This window comes from Protomyctophum parallelum (assembly GCF_964188405.1).
Source record: "Protomyctophum parallelum genome assembly, chromosome: 13".
NCBI lineage: Eukaryota > Metazoa > Chordata > Actinopteri > Myctophiformes > Myctophidae > Protomyctophum > Protomyctophum parallelum.
Window position 1 is genome coordinate 47,622,941 of NC_139708.1, and position 15,552 is coordinate 47,638,492.

At 42.4% G+C, this 15,552-nt stretch overlaps 1 protein-coding gene across 1 annotated transcript; it reads left to right on the forward strand.

Annotated features, from left to right (window-relative positions):
- The first annotated feature begins 5,483 nt into the window (after positions 1–5,483).
- LOC310870004 (epithelial membrane protein 1) lies at positions 5,484–14,052 on the forward strand. The gene is made up of 4 exons (XM_083781009.1): positions 5,484–5,565; positions 9,448–9,556; positions 12,212–12,352; positions 13,629–14,052. The coding sequence occupies exons 1-4, from the start codon at positions 5,488–5,490 to the stop codon at positions 13,787–13,789; spliced, it is 489 nt and encodes a 162-aa protein (XP_083637135.1). The 5' UTR covers positions 5,484–5,487; the 3' UTR covers positions 13,790–14,052.
- The last annotated feature ends 1,500 nt before the right edge of the window (positions 14,053–15,552 follow it).

Below are 15,552 nucleotides of genomic sequence, written 5' to 3' on the forward strand. Positions count from 1 at the left end.
CTTGAATAGTTTTAATTTAGTTTTAGTCTCATTTTAGTCACCTGGAATGTTTTAGTGTTAGTCTATATAGTTTTGGTCGACTATAGTAAGATTTCAGTCGACTAACAATCTACAGTTGATCTAGTCGACTAAAATTTATTTTGGCGGGCCTTGATACCGCCGTAATGGCTGATTTTACTCTTGCTGAAACTAGCCGATCTACAAGCTCGCAGCGCGACGCGTTGTGAGCTTGTAGATCTGCTATTTTTTCAGCAGTGTAAAATGACTTATACTGGGTCTGCATCTCTTGTCCACTAGTCCCTTCCTAACATTTTAGTAGATGTAAGTCCTTTTCAGAGTGTCTGCAACTTTTTACAATGGGAATCCTGAAAAGGCACCAGCCGACTAGTATTATTATGAATGTTATATATATATATATATATATATATATATATATATATATATATATATATATTATACTCTCCACAAAGCTGCACCAGAAACCATTATGTGTTCTGTTCTGCGTGATGGAGTCGTGCCACATCCATCCGAACCAGAACTATAGTCGTGCGGACTCAGGGAAACGTCTGTAGACAACGCCTTTGTTTTTTGGGGAAAAGACATGGAATTCTGAAAGAGATCAGGCTTTGATCATATTTTGATTAAAGTGTTGTCCCGACTGACTGAGGCAGCAGCAGCAGCAGGGCCCGAGCTGATTGGCCGCGGGGCCTGTTCCAATGTTGTTGACGTCGGAACAACAAGAGACTTCAGTGAATTCAAACATTCAACATAACTGTATATCGTAGGTCTCTACTCTGGCGGAAAATTATACAAGACATCTTCTGTCTAAAGAAATATTTACAGAAGCCCAGAGTGGGGTGATTATAGTTGTTAGGTAGCTAGCTATAACGCCGGGGGTGCATTGGACTTGATCACGTGTGTGTGTGTGTGTGTGTGTGTGTGTGTGTGTGTGTGTGTGTGTGTGTGTGTGTGTGTGTGTGTGTGTGTGTGTGTGTGTGTGTGTGTGTGTTTTAGACAGATAATGAGACACTGTTTGAGAAAGAGAGAGAGGTGTAGAATACTGAAGGAGAAAAGCAATGAAGCGTGTGTGTGCGTGTGAGTGTGCGCGTGTGTGTGTGTGGGTGTGTGTGTTGCCACATTCCATCCAGATGTGCTTCCTCTTCAGTTCACGCCTACAGTACAACCTCTCTACTGGACACAATGACGTAATAACATACCGTACACTATAAACAATTTGGGAAAAAAATATGATATAAGAAAAAAGTTCAAGCAAACATGCACTGATCTGGGCAGAACTATCTGACTGACCAAATTCAAATTGTTGTAATAGTCCTATAATCAAAGACTCATTTGAATCTGTTGTTGCCGTCACAAATTGCCGTTACAGAATCGGAATCATTTCCGTGCGCGCATATTCCTGGTTTCACTGTAAATTGGACGTCAATGAATGATATGGTGTCGTCCGTCGACGTGTAGGCTATGTCAGCTTCAAGGTTTTTGAGGATTATCGCATAAACTACACACACGTGTGTGTGTGTGTGTGTGTGTGTGTGTGTGTGTGTGTGTGTTTGTGTGTGCTCATTAGCATAATGTGCACGGTGTGCCTATTGCAAAGAGGAATGAATGGGGTGTGTTCCAGAGCAATCAATCAATCAAGTTTAAGTTTATTGGTCATTTAAAATAATAACACCGTAGGCCTATACAATGTATTCAGGGTTTTATTTTTTGACCAAAAGGGAGTGTTTGGCAGAAGCCTCAGCTTATAATGCCAGCCCTTTTAATATTCAAAATAGCTATAAAAGGATGAAGATACAACAAAACAAAAAAACTAAACAGACAGAAAAACTAAACAAGCATAACAAAACAAAAACAAGACAAAACAAAAACAAAACATACAAACAAAAAACAAAAATTATAATAATAATAATAATGGTAATGATAATGACCAATCTCCACCAGGCAGTGGAGAAGCATGGTAGAATGAATAGAGCACCGAAGTCTGACGTCACTTTCAGTAGAGGGCGCCAATACACAGGTTCATGTCTTTTTTAATTTGCATTGTAATCCCCATAGGGCGATTTTAGGTCGCTTCATATAAGAACTGTGTTTGAAAAATAAACCGACCACCCTGGCCTTTCTGTCAGGGGGGTGGCTGTGCGTCGTTAATGACGTCCATTCATATTTGATAAAGGCAGTTTCTGGAGAAAATGGAATTAATGTGGCCGCAAAAGCCTTGAAACTACATACGAAGGCAATGTCACTGATAATATACGTCACGCCCAGCTGTCAACACATTGCGTTCCTGAGATTCCTTGTTGATGAAAGCTCAGCTGGTTGTGCCTCGACTCGAACTAACCACGAAACATTAAATATCAATAAAATAAAAATATAAATAAACGTAATTAACATTCAGTTTCTGTTGTGCGACGGACGGGCAGATGCAGCAAACCCCGCCATACCCGGAAATGTAGTCTCTGGGTTGTTTGACTCGTTTATAACGCTTATTTTGTTACTCTTTGGGTATTTGTACATTTCCACCTTCAGTCGATGCTTCATATCCACATGAGTGAAAAGGCCGGGGTGATCGGTTTATTTTTCAAACACAGTTCTTATATGAGGCGATCTAAAATCCCCCCTATGGAGATTACAATGCAAATAAAAAATACATGAACCTGGGGACTGACGCCCTCTACTGACAGTGACGTCAGGACTTCGGTGCTCTATGGGGTGTGTTCAAGAGAGCCACCATGCAGTGGAGAAGCAGGTAGAATGAATGGGGGGTGTTCCAGAGAGCCACCATGCAGTGGAGAAGCAGGTAGAATGAACGGCAGTGGTGTGCACAGACATTTAGAGGGGCAGGTGCTCAAGTGAAAAAAGAAGGGCACCTTGTGCAGCGCGTGGAACCGGCTGGTTTAGGGGCGGGAACCCATTTTGGTGTTAAAGCATTATGGTATGCTTTAGCTATTGAAAAATAGCAGACCTACAAGCTTGTAGGTCTGCTATTTTTTTTTAATCGAAGAACCACTGACATAGAAACATATAGCTTTGGATTGTGGGGGCCTAAATAATATAGTAGAAGCGTTTTATCAAGAATTGATTAATGTCACCATGGTCCACACACTACAAATTAAGAAAAAAAAAAAGAAAACACATTGAAGAGCACATTGCCAAAAGGGTAGGGGGTGCTCTGCACCCCCTAGTGTCTATCTGTGCACGCCACTGATGAATGGGGAGTGTTCCAGAGAGCCACCAGGCAGTGGAGAATCAGGTAGAATGAATGGGGAGTGTTCCAGAGAGCCACCAGGCAGTGGAGAATCAGGTAGAATGAATGGGGAGTGTTCCAGAGAGCCACCAGGCAGTGGAGGAGCAGGTAGAATGAATGGGGAGTGTTCCAGAGAGCCACCAGGCAGTGGAGGAGCAGGTAGAATGAATGGGGAGTGTTCCAGAGAGCCACCAGGCAGTGGAGGAGCAGGTAGAATGAATGGGGAGTGTTCCAGAGAGCCACCAGGCAGTGGAGAATCAGGTAGAACTAGAAAAAGTGCCCTTCTGGGCACAGGTCTCCACCAGGATTTCTTCCTCAGCCTAGTGGGAATATGCGTGCACAGTTTCATCGCAATCGGACGCTGCGTTGAGGAGTTGTGGCGATTTGTACAAAGCGGGCTACTCCTGAAAACTGTAGGAGCCAATCGTGGCCAATCAGGATGGAATATGAGAAATCAAACAAACCTGCCTTGATCACATGACTATGGAGATCATGTGTACCGATTTGCGTGAAATTTGGATAAAATATGAAGGAGTAATAATAGAAAATGTGTTTGACATATGTGGGCCTCCTGGTGGCGCTATAAAGAGCAGATGTGAAAAATTCCAGGCAAAGGTTTTTCCTTGGCCTCTAGGGAGTTGGCATACAAAGTTATCCACAGATCCGTGCAGTTAGAGGTAAAAACACTTTTCGGCCAGTTATAGCGCCACCTTGAGGCTGAGTTGAAATTGTTCATGTGGCATTTCGTCCTCGGCCTAGTGGGAATGTGGGTGCACAATTTCACGGAAATCACGCGATGTGTTCATGATTTGCAGCATTTTGTTTGAAACTGAGCACTCCTGTGAACTTTGGAAGCCAATCTTAACCAATCAGGATGGAGTCTGATAAATCTGAAAGACCCGTTTCGTTGAATGGCTCTAGAGAGACTGTGTACCAATTTGCGTGATGTTTGGACAAAATCTGTAGGTGTACTGTGCAAAAACTTGTTTTGCACAAAGCGGCCTCCTGGTGGCGCTATAACAGGCCGTTCTGGAAAGTTTGGGGCAGAGGTTCATCGTTGGCATCCAGGGAGTGTGTGTGGAAAATATGGCATCGACCGGGTTAACGGTGGCCGAGATTAGCTGTTCACGGACACACGGACGGACGGACGGACGGACGGACGGACACGCGGACGGACGGAGTGCAAAACATACTCTCCCCACATGCCTTCGGCCTGGTGGAGACAATGAATGGGGAGTGTTCCAGAGAGCCACCAGGCAGTGGAGGAGCAGGTAGAATGAATGGGGAGTGTTCCAGAGAGCCACCAGGCAGTGGAGGAGCAGGTATTCTCTCTACAGTTATTTTAAGGAGTGGCATGTTTGGTAGGAAGGCCCGAGACAAGCCCCAACTCATCCGTCCACAGACTACAGCATCCCACTTTATGGCTTTTCTCTCACCCCTGGGTGGTTGAGTCTTATCTTATATGTATATCAATCAATTGTCCTTAAGGGACATGTCTCCCTCAAGATATTTTACCTTTTTGATGCAATATATAGGCCTATATACGTAATTGTCTTGTCTTGCGCGCGGCCTTTTGTTTGAAGTCTTTTCTGCGTTTCTGTGGGAGCCCGTTAGCAGTTCGTTTATAGTTACAAACTCCAGAGTAATTAGGAGTAGCGAGGCCACACCCTGAGTGGGTGCCAGATACTGGCCCTTGTTCTCCGTGTGTGTGTGTGTGTGTGTGTGTGTGTGTGTGTGTGTGTGTGTGTGTGTGTATGTATGTGTGTGTGTGTGTGTGTGTGTGTGTGACTTGAGACCAGGCACAAACTTGACTGGAGCCCTTGTTACTTGTCATATACGTGTAGCCTCGACTGTGACAAACCTGTGTGCGTGTCTGCCTGCCTGTGTGTGTGTGTGTGTGCGTGTCTGCCTGCCTGTGTGTGTGTGTGTGTGTGTGTGTGTGTGTGTGTGTGTGTGTGTGTGTGACTGTGTGTGTGTGTGTGTATAGGTCACGTCAAGGTTTCTTCATTGTTACAGGTACTAAAGTGTAACCATGTGGTTCCTCAGACATGTGGGGTCCCTGGAACAACATCTTTTCAGATCGGGGGGCTGGTTTTTCATAAAACTCTCTTGATTATTATTATTTATTTTTAATCGGCCTCAAGTCTAAATGGGTTAACAAACACTCTCTCTAATTCTCTCCCTTTGCCCTCTCTCTCTCTCCTTCTGTCCACAGCACAGCAGCCATGTTGATTCTTCTAGCAGCCATCTTTGTCCTTCACATCATAGGCATCATTCTCCTCCTAGTCGCCACCATCGATAATGTAAGTAAAGCAGCACAACATGCACACCTGCAAACCCCCTCGCGTTGTCTCTGTGTATACATGCACACCTGCAAACCCCCTCGTGTTGTCTCTGCGTATACATGCACACCTGCAAACCCCCTCGCGTTGTCTCTGCGTATACATGCACACCTGCAAACCCCCTCGCGTTGTCTCTGCGTATACATGCACACCTGCAAACCCCCTCGCGTTGTCTCTGTGTATACATGCACACCTGCAAACCCCTCGCGTTGTCTCTGCGTATACATGCACACCTGCAAACCCCCTCGCGTTGTCTCTGTGTATACATGCACACCTGCAACCCCCCTCGCGTTGTCTCTGCATATACATGCATACCTGCAACCCCCTCGCGTTGTCTCTGTGTATACATGCACACCTGCAAACCCCCTCGCGTTGTCTCTGTGTATACATGCACACCTGCAAACCCCCTCGCGTTGTCTCTGTGTATACATGCACACCTGCAAACCCCCTCGCGTATAGATGATTGCTACAAAGCTATTCATGTGAATATATATATATATATATATATATATGTCTATGTACAGTATGTGCATTCAGGAGGCACTACTCTATAGTGATCCAGCACTACAGTGTGTCGCGGGTTCGAGTCCCGATCCCCAAAAACTTTGCCGTGTGTCTCAATAGGTCTCAACTATACAGCAAGTGGGCGTGAAAGCACAGCAGAGAGAACATTGACCAGCTGTGCTTACACAGCAGCTGGTAATAAAATTAAAAAACGTCCCCAGAAAATAACACCGCCATGCTGGAGTGATCGAGTGGGAGTGAGCGAGTGATTTTGGGTAGTGGAATTTGTCTATACAGGCTCATTGAGATCCAGCCTTCTGATTGGTCCCTGGCTGACTATACCCCATACTTTCTGCCTTGTTCCGCTAAAACTAAAAACAAACATGATATGCCCAGTCACCGTGCGCTGCATCTGTGATGTTCCTTTAAAATAAGAATTTAGCCCACAGAATATCAATAATTAAAAAGCAACTGAAAAACAGAGAGAGAGAGGATTGTTGTCCAACCACGATACTGCAACCAATGGGTGCGAAGAGGAGGGGCACAGCCAGGGGCGGGACTTGACAAAGGGTGAATTCAGTACCGATATTTATAGGATGGATAACCATGCAGGAAGCAGGATTTCCAGACTTGGGACGCCCAGTTGAATGAATGAATGAATGAATGAATGAATGAATGAATGAATGAATGAATGACTGACTGACTGACTGACTGACTGACTGACTGACTGACTGACTGGTGAATGATTGACATGCTGCTCTGCCTTTCATCATGCAGCTAAAGGCCTGCAGCCCTAATCTCTCTATCTCTCTAGTAAAACGTCCGTCATCGGGAACACATTGCATGACATCGGTGTCATACTTCTGTGGCGGGTAGTATTAGTTATTGACACACACAGTATCGACTGGGGTGTCATCACTCCTTGTGTTGTTTATTTACTGTATACGTACGCGCCCTGCATCTACTGTAAATGTGATGTGGGGGGCGAAGCTGTCAGGCAGCAGGCCTGCATACCAAGGGTGGAAATGAGGTTTACTTTGAGTCATTTCCAATACTTTTACTCTCTACTCTATGTTACTACATCTCGGATTCAGTTTCCCGATATAAGAGAGGAGCAGAAGAGAGTGTGGCACGTATAGGGGACAGACCCGTCCTCCTCGGCTCCCAACAGGCCACCGCCCGTATTTGGTTTGTTTGCTTTGCTGTCCGATTCTGATTATGTGAATTTGAGTTCCGTTTCATGTTACGCTCTGTTTATGTTAAGGAGGTAAGCTTCTGTGTTTTGTTTTCGTTAGGTAAGATAATATTTTCGTTGTAGTTGTTTTGACTTATTTAACATTGCCTATCAGTTGCCGTGAAACCTTTTAATTTTGATATTACTTTACGAACCGCACCCCTACTTGTAATACTTGTTTTTGTTTTCACCCTTAACTCTTGTTTGAGTGGCTGCTTGGGAGTTGGGGAAGGCGGGAGCGTCATATTTTTATGTTATGTATCAGGCCCCTAGACTGGTGAATAACATGAATTGATGTCCACTACTCCACTATACTATTTGTTTGAAAACTTTAGTCACTAGTTACTTTTTTAGATTTAGTATTAATGCTTTTACCTAAATAAATAAAAACGTGCGTGCGTGCGTGTGTGTGTCGCGTCGTGCGTCGCAAGTTCAGTGTCGCATACCTGAGCGTCGAGAGCGCCGCCCGTGTGGAATGTGTTTGCGGAATCCCTGTTCGGCACAGATGTGCATTCCATCCATTGACTGTTGTCCCCTTCCTTCTGCCTGGAGCGCGCACACACACACACACACACACACACACACACACACACACACACACACACACACACACACACACACACACACCCATGTCAGAACATGGTGCGCTGAGGACAAACCCCAACAACACAGACCCTTGTTCTCGGAAAGCTCACTAATTAGACTTTCCACCCTCCTCCTCCTCCTCCTCCTCCTTCTCCTCTTTTGGGCAATTCACTTATTCACTTCTTTTCTTTGGCCCCGCAGGTCAGTCATATTTACGCAATCTGCTGCTCCGCGTGAATAAAGACCTCTTTCTCATTTCCAAGGCTTTCCTTTGAGGAAGCCTGTTTAGCAACGAAACCCGTACATTTAATTAACCACTTGAACCATACAGTTACATGTCAAACAGTGACAATATGGGTGCCATGTCATTATTGAACCATACAGTTACATGTCAAACAGTGACAATATGGGTGCCATGTCATTATTGAACCATACAGTTACATGTCAAACAGTGACAATATGGGTGCCATGTCATTATTCCGACCTCCCATAATTTCGATCTAACACTATCCCTAACCCTATAGAGCGCTCCCTTTCAGAACGACAGGGCACCAGAAGAGAATTTGCCATTGATTTTGTCCCATAGACTTTTCAAAAAGTATTCATTTAAAGACCTGTAAAGCCTCGGACAAAGCCAACAGCCCGGTTTGACAAATAATGACAATAAATTATCTTAACAATGAAGCTGTGGATGGGCTGTCCATGTCAAACATTTAATTACCCCATTTAGACCCGAGGACGATTATACAAATTCCTTCTAAATCCTGACGGTTTTATGAAAAACCCTTGTCAGTCGTTCTCAAACATTTTCATGTCAAGGACCCCCAAATATATATGTATTTGGTCGCCGACCCACATCTGAAAATATGTATTCACAAAAGTAGCTACGCTTTGCGCCACCATTCATTCGCCACACTTCCTTGTTTCTACTAGTCGGCCAGTCTCTGTGACGGGGGAATAGGAGGCGCTTTTGATGTCTTTTACGAGGCCGCCCGGAGCCACATCACATTCAAGGTCATAGGAGCGCGGGCGGTGCTTAGACGCCCCACACGGCCAGTGTGTGTAAGGCAATCAAGTGCTCCCCTTCCCCAGTTCAGCTACAGAGCTGCGGGTTCAGCTGGGAATGATATAAAGTGATTGAAGGTGTGGATTATCGTGAGATTTACAACGGGTACCAGCCAATCAGAATCACGTATTGGGGACTAACCGTTTTAGAATGTTTGTTTTGTAATAGTAAACAAAAATCTACAAAGTAATTAGTAGCTATAGTAGTAGTTATTACTAGTAATTAGTAAGTTTTCAAATAAATTATAGTGGAGTAAAAGTACAACATTTGCCTCTGAGATGTAATGTAGACATAAAGTAGAAGTAAAACTATTTGGAATTGGAAATACTCGGGGTAAAGTACAAATACCTCAAAATTGTACTCAAGTTATACAGTACTTAAGTAAAGTTACTTACCACCACTGCCATCAATCCTAACGATGATGTGGCTCACCTGTGCCTCATTCCCTGTTCAGGCCTGGTGGGTAACGACCACGGTTGGAGCACAAATATCCACTGATGTGTGGGCCCGCTGGGTAGGAGGGAACTACACCGACCTCCCCAACATCCCCAGCTATCCCCAAGGTAACTAACTCACACTCACACACACACACACACACACACACACACACACACACACACACACACACACACACACACACGATGGCAACCGTGAGGTTCCGAGTTCGATCCCGGGACAGTCGGGCCTCCCCCAGAGTAAGTGTCCAAGTGTCCTTGAGCAAGACGCTGAACCCCTAATTGCTCCCGATGTGCAGGTTGGTGCCTTGCATGGTTTCCTCCACCGTCAGTGTGTGTGTGAATGGGTGAATAAATGTAATGCACAATCTACAAGTGCTTTGGACAAAAGCGCTATATAAATGTACCGGAAATAGTTTGGCTTCCAAAGAATATTTCTATTCTTCATACAGCAAATAGTCCACTTAATTATCTGCATGCAGCTATAGGACTCTGAAGACATTTTATATTTTATATAATGTCTTTGTGGTATTTCTCCCCCCTACGGGTATAACAATGCTCATGTTCAACCTGTCGTCAAAGTGGCCTGTTTGAGTCTATAGAGAGTCTATAGTCGCGCCCCCCTACCAGGGCCCAGGAAATTATTCTGTTCATTTTCCTCATAGACTTTTCAAATAGTATTTATTTAAAGACCTTTTAAGCATCGTACAAAGCCACCTCTTGTCCTGACAAATCATGACAACTAACACAATTTTCTGGCCAAAGAAATAATTAGAAAGAAGAAGAAAATGGCAGGTTACAACACTTCTTTTGTTGTTTTTTCTTCTTTGTAATTATTTGCTTGGTCCAAAATATTGTGTTCATTGTCATGATTTGTCACGACTCCAGTTGGCTTTGTCCGCGGCGTATAACCGTCTTTAAATAAAAACCTTTTGAAATGTCTATGGGAAAAATGCATTGGGTATCATTTCCTGGGACGCTCTAAAGATTGAAGCACTGAGAAAACTGTTGCGCCTTTCTTCGTCCTTTTTTTTTCAAACTTCACTACGGTAGCGGTGGTCTCAAAAACATAAGGGAAACTTTGACAGGAAAAGACTCGCTCACCGTATAGAAAAAGAAGTAAAACTCCTTAGACTGAGATATATTTTATTTTATTTTATCATGCTCTTATGGTGCTCTGTGCTCATGGTGCATTTAAAAAGCAAACGTTTCGGTCCTAAGACCTTCGTCAGTGCTCTATAGATTAGAACAGATTAACGAGCTGTATATTCATCCTCAGTCAAGCAGGGAGAGGATAGGGTGTCTGGGTGTGGCGGCCTCATGTCTATATGCATTATTATACGAGTACACACACAGCCTCAAGTGGAATTATAACGAAGCATGCGAACATACAATATTAGCGTCGTTATTTTACATAGATAGTGATATGCATGTGTGTTATTACAGTAATAACTCCTGTCCTGTCACGTTGCGTGTCTACAGTTCAATCAGCATTTCGTCCAACAAAACCAGTCTGCGTTTCACAATTCTAAATATGCACTTGCGTACATGCGTGAACATTGTTTGTAAGTAACAAACACCTGTGACAACATAGCTTCCATTCTTGAAGGGGCCATTCTTAGAGGTGTCAACGCAATCAATGTCATCCACTGTTTACTAGGTGTGCCATTGTGTGTACTCACTATAGTGCAGGTATTTTGTGGCAAAATAAAGGGCTTAAAGGGTAAGACCACTTTTTTTGAGGTTTGGGTTGTGTAGTTACTTTGCCATGATGCAACTCCAAATGTGGACAAGAAATAAAAAAATACTGCTCCAGTGATTAGAAATTGATAATTCAAAATATGCTCCTCATTGACTTACATTGTAGCTAAAACACAAACAAAGTTGATTCAGACAATATATAGCATCACCAAAACTCATGTGGTTTTATTGTTTCATAAAAATGTTAGATTCCTGTTGATTTTACTATTTGACGATCTGGATCCGGATCCACGGATCCAGTCCGGGTTTTCTTCCCAATAAAATGAACAAATCAACAGGAAGATAACATTTTGATGAAAAAATAAAACCACATGAGTTTTGGTGATGCTCTATATTGTCTGAATCAACATTGTTTGTGTTTGTTTACGTACTAAAAGAGTGACTTTGAGAGCTGTTTTAGCTACAATGTAAGTCAATGAGGAGCATATTTTGAATTATCAATTTCTAATCACTGGAGCAGTTATTTTTTATTTCTTGTCCACATTTGGAGTTGCATCATGGAAAAGTAACTACACAACCCAAACCTCAAAAAAAGTGGTCTTACCCAAAACAAATTGAAACAGAAACGCTCATAAATATGTAGGTAACCACATGTCACAAGTCCTAAAGAAATCCCAGTGGTGGAAGTTGGAACAAATTGAAACATGCTAAAGTAGGTGATGTAATAACAACTTATATGTATATTCAAAATGTCATTCTGCTTTAGCATGTGATGTGTCAAACTATGGGGTTGTCATGATTCAGAATTGCAATTGCAAGCATTTGTTTTGCATGAGAAAACACTCCTTGGGCTAAAAATGGCCATAGCCACTTGCCCAAATGTGATGATGTCAACACATTTCTGGTGACGGCAATATGTTGTTACTAACAACATGAAACAAAAACCTGTTGCAATTTGTTCAGGGGAAATTTCTCAAAATGCCTGAACTAAATACTCACTCAGCTTGTTGCCATCTCTCTGTCTGTGTCTCTGTCTGTCTGTCTCTTTGGCGCCACCTGCAGAATACCTCCAGGCAGTGCAGGCCAGTTCGGTGCTAGCCTGCATATTCTCCATCATGGGTCTGTTTGTGTTTGTGGCTCAGCTCTTCACTCTGGAGAAAGGAAAGAGGTTCACCCTCTCAGGAATCTTCCAGATCCTTGCATGTGAGTATTCAACGCTTAAGTGTTGTTTTTTGGCAGCACATTTTGATTTTAGTTTTAGTCATATAGTCATTTGAATATAGTTTTCACTTAGTTTTAGTCACATTTTTAGTCGCCTGGAATGTTTTAGTGTTAAGTCTAGTTTTAGTCGACTAAATATAAGATTTTAGTCAACTAAATGTACAGTTAGTTAGTCGACTAAAATATATTTTGGCAGGCCTTGATGCTGTCTTAATGATTTTAGTTTCCATTCGTTTTCATCAGTGAAAAAAGGTAGTCGACGAACATTTTTTGTCTTGGTTTTTTGTCAATTCAATTCAATTCAAACTTTATTGAAAATAAAAATCGATTGAAAATAGCTATTTTCAAATGGCCGAAATGTATAGGGTTGAAGTGGTTTTAATGTATCAAAATCGCCAAAGTAACTAGTAACTAAAGTTTTCAAATAATTGTAGTGAAGTAAAAGTAAAAATGTTGGCTCTGAGATGTATAGTGGAGTAGAAGTAAAAGTACTGGAAATTGGAAATACTCAAGTAAAGTACAAAGGCCTCAAAATAGTACAGTTCTTAAGTAAAAACAGTTAACCCTTGGAATGCCAGTCCCAATTTTTTTGTTTGGGTAACAAATTGGCATATTTTTAATTCATCGTTTTAACATACAAGAAAGATCTGGTGGATTGAAGAGATGTTTTTTTTTGTTCATTCATTGCAAATGTATTCTCTCGATTCGCCAACAGATGGTGGGAAAGCATCATTATGCTGATTTTGGCTAAAATAGACGGATCTTCCTAAGTCACTTCCGGTTGAACGATCAACAACATCCTGTAGTAGTTTGACCCTAGTCAATAGTTTGGCTGGTCCGGATTGCTAAGCTAATGCTATATTTTTCATAACTAAGTCAAATTAACCTCAAATCAACCCCAAAAGATCGCAAAATATCACATTTTTTACACCGACGCACATAGAGACGGCGCGCGTGCACGATAGCGCACGATCACGCGGATTTCGGCCGTTTTTTGGTAAATTACATCCAACATTAGTGATATTAGCGAAAAATATTAATTTTTGCTCTTTTGACCCCGCGATAACTGATATTGATTGTCATTCCGTTTTTTCCGTTAACGGGAGGTTTAGATTTTTCGATTAATTCCGTTTTTTCCGTGAATTGTAGGCCAAGGGTTAAGTTACTTTCCACCACTGTGTAGTATTTTGATACTTACAAACGTTGTCGAGTACTTTTCCCACCACTGATATCTCTCTCTCCCCCCCCCCCCCTCCAGGCCTATGCATTATGATCGCAGCGTCCATCTACACAGACCGCTTCCACCTGGAAGAGAGCGGCTCGTACGGCCACTGTTACATCCTCGCCTGGATCTCCTTCGCCATCACCTTCATATCCTCAATCGTCTACTTTGTCCTACGCAAGAAAACGGCAAACTAGTAGTAACCCCCCCCCAATCATCAACCCCATCCCCTCACTCTCTCTCACACACACACGGTCACACACACACACACACACACACACACACACACCACACACACACCCACACACACACACACACGGTCACACACACACACACACACACACACACACACACACACACACACACACACACACACACGCACACGCACAAGCTCCAAATCCTCCAAGACACCACATGCCTGAAAAGAAGAAATGTGTTTCAAAAGTTACAAAAATGGGTCTGACTCTAGAAATACATGTTTTAGATATACGTTTTAAAAATATATATTTTATTGTTTTATTTTGTATATTTTGAAACATATGAAATATTTTCAATGAACGGAACAAGCTGGATGCACAGTTTTGTCTCTCGGCCTAAATGTGGTATCGTTTCTGCCTGTACAGTACAGTAGCCTAATATGTGTGCCAATATCTGAATGTTTTTAATTTTTATATATATATATATTTTGCTGTGAGTGCGGGGAAAGGAATCTTCTGTCAGGTGACTGAACAAAAAACCAGGCCTAAGATGTTGAGGTGGAAGTCCAGCTACAAATATGGAATGTTTGCCATCATCTCAAATACACAGAGCATTTGATTGCGTCTGCCTGGAATCGGATGAGAGTTATATAAGTGTTTCCACACTTGTTATTCAGTCGCAAAGCCAGCCCAATTGATTATAGAGGTGCCAAGATGCCTCTGGTAAATTAAGATCTATAGCTGTTTCTGGTCAGACACGTCTTAACAACATAGTGCCGTGGCCCGTTGTTTGTTTTGTTCATTTTTCTGTAAGTACTTTCATTTAGGAATTAGGGTTGGGTAACAAGGGGAGAGTTAGTTTTTTTCATTTTATTGTTATTATTATTATTATTATTCGTCCTTGAATTTTATTTTATATACCAACTGCTGACATTACTTGTCGTAATGTGTTAAGCGCAGTACGCAGTCCATTTAAAAAACAATGTTATGTTTGATGTTTAAACAGTCTTACAATAGCCTTCTTGTACAGCATCTTACCTCTTCATAGATCTGTGTGTAATATAAAGATACCTAACATGAAATATATAAGACTTTGGTTTCTAATTCATTGGGTTTACGTAAGAACCGTTACCAGTGGCGTGCACAGATAGACACTAGGGGGAGCACCCCCTGCCCCTTTCCCTCTGGACAAATGTGCACTTTTTTTTTACAGTGTACACTGTACAGTAGAGTTCAGTAAATCTCACACTATTACGGCAACCGGCCGGTTCCACACGCTGCACAAGGTGCCCTTTTTTCACCTGAGCACCTGCCCCTCTAAATATCTGCATGTGCACGCCACTGACCGCTACGTTATACAACAATAAGCTCACTTCTTTAACAGCTCTGAAAACTGCATTATCAGAGATAGATTTATCCTGCATTGGAAAAAGATGGTGACAATAAAGTGGAAACATCATTTTAACTTAATAACCCTTGTTAAAGATGGAGTGCCCTGATTTTTTTATTTTTTCCCAAGATTTTCCATTGTGTTTATGAGGTGACAGTACTTCATTAGACCCCTTGGTGTGGTTGTTGTTATATGTGAAATGATGTCTTCCCTTTGTATTTAGGGTTTCTTCCTGGAGGCTGAAACCTTAACAGTCAAACGTGCCAATTGGAGGAGAGAAAGAATAATAATAGATAAGCAGTGTTGTAACTAACGCCCTTACATCACGTTACGTTACCTAACGAAATTACTATTTGCAGTAACTTGTAACCTA

Excerpts from the sequence above, each read along its gene's own strand:
- LOC310870004 (XM_083781009.1), top strand. The coding sequence starts at position 5,488 with ATGTTGATTCTTCTAGCAGCCATCTTTGTCCTTCACATCATAGGCATC. Across the intron at positions 9,557-12,211 it reads CATCCCCAGCTATCCCCAAG|AATACCTCCAGGCAGTGCAG; the intron begins GTAACTAACTCA and ends CGCCACCTGCAG. Across the intron at positions 12,353-13,628 it reads AATCTTCCAGATCCTTGCAT|GCCTATGCATTATGATCGCA; the intron begins GTGAGTATTCAA and ends CCCCCCCTCCAG.